At 41.8% G+C, this 10458-nt stretch overlaps 1 protein-coding gene across 1 annotated transcript in view; it reads right to left on the bottom strand.

The window, feature by feature from the left end:
* Positions 1-10458, bottom strand: part of LOC139653865 (cadherin-18) — a 68760-nt gene that overhangs the window by 13477 nt on the left and 44825 nt on the right. Inside the window, exon 9 of the mRNA XM_071530866.1 lies at positions 8167-8284. Within this exon, the coding sequence (XP_071386967.1) occupies positions 8167-8284 (118 nt within the window). The remainder of the gene's footprint in view (positions 1-8166; positions 8285-10458) is intronic.

Here is a 10458-nt window from a genome sequence, read left to right as displayed (position 1 = left end):
TTTTCTGGTGTCAAGTTTGCTATTACATGAAAAAAGTCATTGGCGTGTGTGTGTGTGTGTGTGTGTGTGTGTGCATCCACACGCAGGCGTGTGTGCATTCGCCTGTGTGCATATGACTGTGCACAAAAACATTAGCCTAATCACTAACGTATTACTGTGTGTGTGTGTGTGTGTGAGTGTGTGTGTGTGAGAGAGAGGTTCTTCACCACCCTGGGGAATTCCCATAGCACCAGGTTCGTTAAGCCGGAGTATGAGCCAGTCACCAGCAAATGGCCTCATTTTTTCACTTTTGCTAAGGCATTATCATGATAAGCGATGTATCACTTATGTAACTTATGTATCACTTATGCATTCCTGTCTCTCCGTCTCTCAAGTTATGAAATTAAATGAGATTTTACAGCAACTGATAAAAACTTTATTGGTAGAAATGTGCAGAAATGAATCGAGTCCTTGGGAAACACTTGCCCTTTGAATCTCAATCATGATCTTTGGTCTCTCTCTCCCTCTCAATCTCTCTGTCTCTCTCTCTCAATCTCTCTCTCTCACTCTCTATCTCTCTCACTCTCTCTCTCACTCTCTATCTCTCTCACTCTGTCTCTTTCTCTCTCTGCTGCCTGTCTCTGTCTCTCTCTCTCTGTGCTGCCTGTCTCTGTCTCTCTCTCTCTCTCTTCGCTACTCTCTCCCTCATGGCTTGTTATCCTGACCACTGTTTTGCACAGCTATAACTTTAAGATAACCGATCACATGTTGCCGCACAGTAAATGCAAACATGCTTATCGCAGAACTGTCCATCTGCAAAACGTATCGAGCGTGACGAAAAGCAAACTAAAAAGCAAAGAAATCAACAGTCTATATACGTAACACACAACCACATCTCGACAGATTGCACCTTGCCTACACACGCACTTCGCCGGATTCCTTGTGCACTTCGGTGGGTGTATGTAGGTGTCGCTGATGGGATTCAACACAAGCCTTCTCTCCAGCTGCCACTTGGAGTACACAACATAATGCTATGGCACTATTTTTGGGCAGAATGTAAAATTGAGTCACATTGTGAAGGTGGGCACTTAATGTTATGGATTTGTATGATGGCTCAAGTCTATACTGGCTATGCTTATCACAGATGTGTAATGTGTAGGTGCTGCGGGTACTTACACTTTGAACCACAAACCCTCTGCTTAGAGTACTAACACTATATCTGTGTTATAATACGTTATAGTTTCAGGAATTTGTTTGAAGTTGCTCTTGAGTGTCAGTTAAATGCCTAAATATATATACAATGTAGTCTAATAGCATCTTTCCAGGCCGTCCGTGTATATGAGAATTTGTTCTTAAGTGACCTCACTGACCTGCCTGGTAAAATAAAGGTAAAATAAAATTAAAATAAATAGGATACTGCAGTGCTACAGCGACATTATTATTACCCAGCTCTCCATAATAATAGTTATCAATTTGTTTGTTTTGTTAGAGACAGAATGCCAGATGGTATTTATCTTAGGGTTTATGATTGTAAGTTACATTTTACAGTTCAGGTATCTGATGCTCTTCTCTAGACTGAGTGAAGTATTTAGTGTCTTGCTCAAGGACACATGGCTGCTGTGGGGACTGGACCTGTGACTATCTATCCACTGGGTCACACTGTCACAGTTAACTCCATATTGATGCAGCGGTGCAATATAAACTTTGCTGGAACACTCACTCCAGAAGAATAAATGATGAATGGGACTGAATGTCCGCTCCTTGGGAGAAGATCATATCAGGCAACAAAGCCTTTGGCTGCTAATAATAAGCTAACGCTGCTATGGAGGCAAATATCACTGCAAGTCAGCTTTGAATATTGATGAAAGGCTCAATATTGTTCAAACACTAATATGATTTTGTATAGAAATAATAGGGTTTTCATGCAGAATAACAAACAGCACATCAAGAGACAAATTTATCCTTTAAAAGAAGCTCTGCTTTCAGTATGGATTAGTCATTCTCGGTAAGTCTTAGCTTAAAAAATCATTGTCCAGTAGCGACAAAGATAGCAAATGGAGATCAGGACCAACATGTTTTGTCTTCTGTGTTAGTGTACAGCATATTCACACTGTCACAGTATGGTATGTTTTTCCATATTTTTTGTGTAGGTTAATTGATTATGGGTATAACAGTAGCATGCTTCTAAGAAAACAAAGGGGGCTGAAAAGAAGGCTATTATTATGTTCCTCTCCTCCTCTCCTCCTACCCTCCTCAGGACCAAATTGGCTCAGTACTCCAAAGGAAAACCAAAGGGTGCTGATGCTGTACCAGTATGGGTGCAGCACAGAGCTTATACAATGGGGAAAAAAAACATCCAATAAGATATGACCCACCAAACCCCAACACACTACGCTGCTATTTGTTTTTCCTAAACATCTTAATCACCAGCTGACAATCAGTGGATTCAATCATGAATTAATTTTGATTTAGAGAAGAATCTGAAATTATAATGTTAACTTTAGCGATATGAAACCAAACGGCAGTGATAAATATCAATGAGCTTTTTCAGCAAAGAGTTTGTTGTGCATGTCTTGACAAAGTCAGCATGAGATAGGCTGCTCTGCCCACTTTGCACAAATCATGCTGTTTCAGCAGATAATGGGCGTTTGGAAAACTAGAAGTACAACACCCATTGCAAGTGAAGTATGAATGACATAAAAGCTAATTAAACTTCCCACATATCTATGGCTTGACAGCACTACTTCCAACACAGCTGATTAACTGTAATATTATAAGGTCTTCTGTATGCATACTGGGGGAAGCTGCCTTCAGAAATCAATTGATCTATTTAAGCATGTGGGTTGTTTAGGGATCATAGCCCCCGTTTAATTGCCTTTTTAGAAGCAAATGTCATCACAATGTGACAGATAACGAGATCAAAGAGCCATTCAATTTCCAGTCATTGTAAAGTAGGCATAGTCAAGTCAAATTTATTTAAAAAGAGCTTTTAACAAAACAGGTTTGTCACAAAGTGCTTTCCCAGAGCAGCAGAGCAGAAGCATCCTTCTTGTTTTTTACCTCTAATGGTTGCTAATATGCTGTGGAACAGTTTGACCTGCATTTATTATCGCACATTCAGCACCTCCACTGCAAAACACATTTGTATGACAACTCTGTCTTTGGAGCCCAGCTTCATCTCCACAAATAATGATTGTACTGCACTCGACACTGCAGGAAGATCCTTAATCTGAGTCTTGGGCTGAATCAACGTGTTCATTTCTGCTCAGATCAACACTTGAAAATTGACTATTTTGATTTGATTTTGTGAAACACAGCTGTAACTGTTCTTCATAAGTCTCCCTAGGAATAGCACCAATGGAAATAAAACAAGGTAATGGCTTTTAGCGAATCAGATGTGGTTGCAAGCAGACAGAAAAACAGCCTACTAAAAAGCCATAATGCTTTATTTAATGGGTCTTTCTAAAACTCACAATTGTTAAATTACCTGAAATGAGAGAGAGAAGGACGGTGCAATTGCAAATATCATTAGTTATTTAACCCAAGCAGAAGTCTTAATGTATTGCTCGTCTTTTTCTAAAAGCAAATCCTATATTTTCCTCCGTGAAAACATGTGTGCATGCAGCTGCAAAAAATCACATAAAGTTCAATGAAGAGCCATTACGAACAAACTGTAACGGAGGAGGAAAGGAGGTCACAAGAGAGTTAGTTGTCTCAGTGAGTGAGAGGGATTTTCATCAGCAGCACAACAACAGAGGGAGGTATTAGGCCCTGGCGCAGACCAGCTACCAACTGTCGGTCTGCTACAACGGCAATGGGAGAAGCTGCTTCAAGTGTGAAGAGCTTACTTAATTATCAGACACAGGAGTCAACAGTATGGTGCATTGTTCGGCGCCTCTCTCTCGCCCGGATACTGTGAACACAGCAAATAACTTCTAATATGTAGTGACAGTAGAAGTTTTTTTACGGCTCTGAGACCCCTTTTGACTGCAAGAGCAAAAATAGGCTCCAACCGACTGGAGAAGCCTGCAGTAGCTACAGTAGCTTAACATTTAGAGGGAGCTTGGTGCTTTGAAACCACAGATGAGCTGCAAAAAAATGTAAAAGGGATATTAAGTAATCTGTGACTCTATTAGTGACCAAATAATTGCAACAACATTGACGGCATACGATGGCATTGACACAAACAAAAGTCAAGTTCTCTCAACAGTGACAAGTAAGCTTGCTAATTAGAGCAGAGATCCAACAGAAACAAAACTAGTGAAGAGATAATATATCATGATGCAAAATACTGTAATAATTGAATGGTTTGTTATTTGGCTTTTTGGTTTGAGAACAGAATGTGTCGCTCGTCGCTCCATCCTCCATCAGTGAGCAGTTGAAAATGCCAGTGGGTGTGTGTGTGTGTGTGTGTGGGGTGTGAGTGGAGTGGTGGGGTGGAGTGGATCTTTAAACAAGAACCACTTTCTGTCTCTCACTTTCCGTTCCTCGTCTAAAAACAAACTAAAATGCGCCCTTGATCAAAGCACTTAACTGCTCCAGTGGAGCTAAACTGTGGTCAGCAGCACAAGATGGTGGTATAACTCTCCTCCACCTGGTCAGCTGACCCTCCAGGTCGCTGCTGTGAATAACAACATGGTCTTAAACAGCGAGCGAGAGGGAGAGGGAGAGGTCTTTTGAACCTATGTTCGCTTATTGGAATGTATGAAGTGTAGGTGCGAGAACCTTTTGTATTTTTGTACTGTTTTACGCAGTTAAATTGAATGGACGCCCTGTTGCTGTTGCCTGGTGTCTTCTAGCACTTTTTGAATTTACCTGGTGAGTCATAGGGGTCTGACTGCAAGCCTATCCATTGGCATTTAATTCGGATAGATACTGTCCGACAGTCTGTCTGATTGGGTGGTCGATGTAGGCGGGACAAACCTACTTATGATGCCATTACAGAGCGCAACACCACTACCAAAATGGCAGCTCTTTTAAAAGCTTTTACACATGCTGATTGTTCCTGTTTCAATTGATGTTGATGCCATTTAAGTTTTTTAAGGAGTGACAAAATAGCTACAACTAGCTTGCAATCATCCAATTCCTTTGCCGCCGCTGCCATTTTGGTAGTTGTTGTCGCTCTGTAACGCTCGTCAGTAGGTTTGTCCCACCTACATCAATCATCCAATCAGGTTTGTTGGACAGCATCCGTCTGAAATAACTGCCGATGGATAGGCTTGCGTCCAGAACCTCATGAATCGCCATGCAAATTCAAAACGTGCTACAGACTGTGATTCATGGGGGTTTGCACATCAGGCAACTGTAGCTGTGTGTGATTGTATGGATAAGCAGGATGTGTGTGCATGTGAATCGGGGGGGTTGCTGAAGTCGTGCATCAATGAGTGTGTGTGTATTGTCCGATCTGTTGGATTATATGTATGACCTATTTTTCTGCACTTGACCCACTGATCCCTGAACGAATGACAATTTCTACCTTGCACTTTCTTGATTAATTTGTGTTAAATTCCCTCTTTTGAATGTGACTCTCTCTGCTGAATGGATGAAGGAATTATTTTCAATTTCCATGTCATGCCACATAATTGGCCCATCCCACATGGGATTATATCACATATCTGCTGAGAAAAACAACAGCCTGTGGGACGGTGCACAGCAGGTGAAAACCCAAAGTGAAAGGAAGCATTATTCAAGCAACATTCCCGCAGAAGTGCCACCAATCCTTCAAGAAAGAAGGGTTTCAGACAATTTTTCAACAACGCAGATGGTTCTGTGTTGTGTTGTCATCTTAAAACAATTTAAAATGACTCATAACTTTAATAATCACCCACAGTTTTCCGTACTTATATGCCAAAATGCCATTTTATAGGCAACAGTACTTTCAAATGGTGGATATTTCACATTCGAGAGAAACCCTGGTGTTTAAGTGTTTAATTTTCAAATTCTTCATCTCTCTATGAAAAAGAAATGACATAATCACCATGGTAGCAACAAGGACGGCGGTAGCCTTAAGATTAGAGAAGTGTGCTTGCAACTGGAAGGTCGCTTGCTCAAATCCTCTGCAAAATCCAGTCGGGAAAACTGAAGGAGACACACTGTCCCTCCCTCAGAAACTCCTGCTGAGGTGCCCTTGACTGAGGCGTTTAACAGTCACCACAGCAAATTTTGGCCACCACTTTACCACCCTCTGCCCATACTTATGCAGTATATAGCACTATGATAGGCTGTGCAGGACATAATTCAAACGTTGCTGTTTAAACGCACATTTCTGAAATACTCAAATGTACACATATGAAACACTCACTCACACATACATAGCTGATACACTAAAATACTTGCATTGAACTGTATGTGTGAGTGTTTAACATAGGATGTGTGTGTCTCACATGTGTATCTGAGTATCTCACATGTATGTGTGTGTCTCACATGTGTATCTGAGTGTCTCACATGTATGTATGTGTGTCTCACATGTGTATCTGAGTGTCTCACATGTATGTGTGTGTCTCACATGTGTATCTGAGTGTCTCACATGTATGTATGTGTGTCTCACATGTGTATCTGAGTGTCTCACATGTATGTGTGTATCTCACATATGCATCTTTGATTTCCTCAGTTTATCCAGAAGACATCACCCTGGAAACAGAAAGTGGAAAAAGAGGGCGAGGCAACCTGTGCAGCCACTATGGCGAAGAGAGATCACTAGTTCAAAATTCGCAAATGATGGTGTGGTTTGCATGCAGTGGTGGAGATGTTGGGTCTTAACAGAGCCCACTGAGCAATTTTACGTTGATTAGACGTTTAAAACACGTCTAAATGGCCATAGCCGTCTAGGCTAAATTAAGTTTAAATGGGGTTGAAAAGTGAAAGTTTATTAGATGTCTATACATAGACAAAATTATCCTAGGCAATATGAGAGCTACGCATAGACGCAATATTGAAATTACTTCTTGTGCTCAGATAATTATCTTGTAGGCTAGTCTACAGGACTTCTCTGGTGCATATTTTTGGTATTTACAGATGTTTATTCATTGTAATAATGTATTTACTGCTTGGTCTAAAATAGGTCTATACATAGCCGTAATGATCCTGGGCTATATGAGAGCTAAAGCATAGACGCAATGTTGAAAACACGTCTTTTGCTCAGTGGGAGTGCACTTATTTGTGGAGGTAATGCCTACAGTATTATTGTTAACAAAAAAAACTGTTTTAGTGTTTTGTTTTGTATGTGTAACTGTGTGAATGCGAAGCAGAGCGCTGCTGGAAAAGAGCGTTCATGCTCCGTCACCTTCCTAGATAAATACAGGTTAAAAAACCAACAGCAGCAACGGAAATGGATGATGTGTTTGGTTGCCTTGCAGCGCATACATTATGAACACCTGATTATCTTCCACACATTTCACTGTCTTCTTGTTAAGACCGTGCTGCAGTCAGTGCTCGCCTTGTTGAGTTGACCGCCCTCTGGGACTGCAGATGGAGGGGAGGTGAGGTGAGGAGTGTCTACGAGTGCCACTTGAGTGAATGCAGCAAAACTTGCCTCTGCACCACGATGAAGGAGAAGTGGGCAAGGAGAGGTTGGCTGTGGGAAGCCACTGGACCAAGGGCTAAACAGACTTATCTCCTATTATCACATTGATTTTTTTGATCTCTCTCGCGCTCTCTTTGTCTCCCTCTCTCTTTTTCCACCTCTCTCTGGCTCAGAGATTCATCTGGAGTGCTGTGAACTCCTCTTCTCAGTGGGCAACCGTGAGATCTTCTGGCTGAGAGCTTTAAAAGCCCTGTGATTTCAGACCAACCTAGGGCTAGGTATTCACCTGAGACTGGGATGGTTGCCATAGTAACACCCACCGTTGGCCCTTTGCCGGTGCAAAATAATGCAAGCTGGGGGAGAGACAGTGCCAGAGCGGGTAATCCATTTGACAACACAATGGGCAAATACGCCAAACCTCTGTGACTCTTGTGTTTCATTGAGACCCGACTCAGACCAGATCCCAATGGCTTCTGGGTCTCCAAATGTCAACGATACCCAATTGACAAAGCACATATTTATTATTTGCACCTCTAAGGTACGGTGGAAATCAGTACAGCTTATTGGATCTTACAATGTGAGCGATGAGGATGGAGTCCTGCCTCCGAGGCAGAGCGCCAAAACTCATAAGAAATGCAAACAAACATATTGATCACTTTAATTACCTTCATTGTCCTTCAGGGTGAAGTTGGGATTAACTGGTAACTGGCTCGGTAAAGCGAAGGAAAACCGCTGTCCGTTGGCAAAGTCATCCTTATCCACTGCTGTGACAGTCTGGATCACCTGTTGTTCGGAAGAGGCAAGATAATTAAACCAAAGAAAACAACACCTGCGACATTCACTTGCTGCCGCACCATTTAAAATCACTTTTCACACTAATTGCATGCAGTACAGGGAATGCGCTGACTTTCTGATACATGTGTCACGATTTGCTGATCGTAATTGGTCCGCAGACTCATCAAAACAGCTCCTTTGACCTACAGCCAACTGGCCTTGTAACACTTTCTCCTCTACCTGTGCATGCCGCCTGAAGGAGAGCGGATGGTTGCTGGGGTAGGATCTGTGAGCATTTGGCTTGTGCCAGGGGGAAGCTGGCATCAAACGGTGACAGGGTGCTCTCAGGGCAACCCCACCGCCACTTTTGTCAGCTTGTTACCCTTAATTGGTAAAAGGCTCAGCGAGAGCGGGGAGAGAGTGGGCCCTGAGAGGGAAAAAATGACCTAATAGCCCCTTCCACTGTGGGGAGTTCTGATCTGCAATGAGAGGATTGCTGCGCTGTTGTGATAGTGGTACGCTGTGACAAGCCTCTTCCTTTAACTGAGCAGTCTTAGGACCTAATTTGTGTGTGTGTGTGTGTGTGTGTGAGAGTGTCTTGATTTGCGAAAAACGTCCATCTTAACAAGTCATTTAGTCTCAGTCTCAGTATTCAGTTTTCACATCTTATTTTTAGTAAAACAAAGAGACAAATTCTGCCAGTGAGGAGAGATAACTCCACTTGTTTCCAATGCAGTTTCGGGAATTTTCTAGAAATAAGTGTCAATATATTGAAACAAGTCAGAATGAGGCAAAATCACTGCACTGCTATCAAGAAAATGACACTCGATTCTACAAAATTCTTGAAACAAGTTGATTTGCATTGGAAACAAGTGAAATGATCTGACGCCATTGGCAGATTTCTTCACTTGTTTTAAGAAAATTATGATTTTAGGACTCAATAATAGACTAAATTACTTGTTAAGATTAGGATTTTGGAGTCTAGTTCTAGTTTGAAGGTCCCATATTATTCAGTTTTCATGATTTTGTTTTCAAATATACTATGGCTCAGGATAAGAATATTTTTGATGATAATTTGCACGTCCTCACAGGCAGAACAGTCACAATCCTGGCCTCTGATTGGCCGATGATACAAGCGCCTCTAATTCAAATGAAGCAAACCGATTCTAAAAATAAGCAAGATATTTCTGCATTATAGCCTACTGTTAAGCTATGCAGTGATAATTGCCACTTTGCACTCTGTCATTGGTTTTGTCTCTTCAGCCCTGACACCCGAGACACTGAGGAAGACAAAAAAACATAACTACGCAATTCACCACCTCCACCGACTGTGGACAGGTTATCTTGCTTTTCTTGACAACTGTCCTGAAATACAGGAGTACAAAATGGGCGCAGATGTGAGAAGCAGCCGTTATCCTTATAACAGGAATGTCCTTGTATGAATCAGCGAGTGACCAATTCAGCCTCAGTGATGTCAGTCCGGAGCTGCATGACTAAGACTGCCGGAGAAACATCCCAATCAAACGCGGCAGTGAATTTTCCATCCTTGCTATTGATTGATAACATCCTGAAATAGGCTGTAAATGTGACAGAAAGACTAAACCACTGGGTGCAGGAGAGGGAGATGATGTAAACGAGGAGGAGATCTCCAGTGTGCATCTTCCCATGCAGAATACATGATATAAAAAGTGTTTTAGATGCATCGGAAACATTCGGGAATCGGTATTTTCTATCAGCGGTGTACTTTTTCGACCTGCTGTGGCCCTGCTTCTTATATCCGTGCTCAACTGCCGAGCAGCACTATTCAGACTCTACTGAATCAGCTTATCCTGGCATGTCTAAAGGGACTAGCTGAATTTCCTCTGATGTCTTTTAAATCTGGGCGACAGGAATCACGTTTACAAATGGAATACGGTACAGTTTGGCCCGGGAATCATCTTTTCACACAAAAAAATCCATTCTTATTCGTAAAAATACAAATCTATTCTTGGACATACTGCATGTTGTCCTTCCCTGTTTCTATTATAATGCACCTCACTTAATCCCCTGAGCCAATACCCCCCCGAAGCCATAATGTAAATGTAATTCAAACTTAATGCAAACTTAAATTCAAACTTTTCTTCCGCCAGTGTGAAACTATTAAAAATGTATTTAGTAGTGTCTTCCCACTCTTTACTCCATCA

The sequence above is a fragment of the Centroberyx affinis genome, unplaced genomic scaffold, assembly GCF_046629955.1.
Source record: "Centroberyx affinis isolate AG114_WGS23_722 - 3 ecotype Tasmania unplaced genomic scaffold, CSIRO-AGI_Caff_v1 ptg001991l_1, whole genome shotgun sequence".
NCBI lineage: Eukaryota > Metazoa > Chordata > Actinopteri > Beryciformes > Berycidae > Centroberyx > Centroberyx affinis.
The sequence above is the reverse complement of the archived record's forward strand: the minus strand, read 5'-3'. Positions and strand labels throughout refer to the sequence as shown.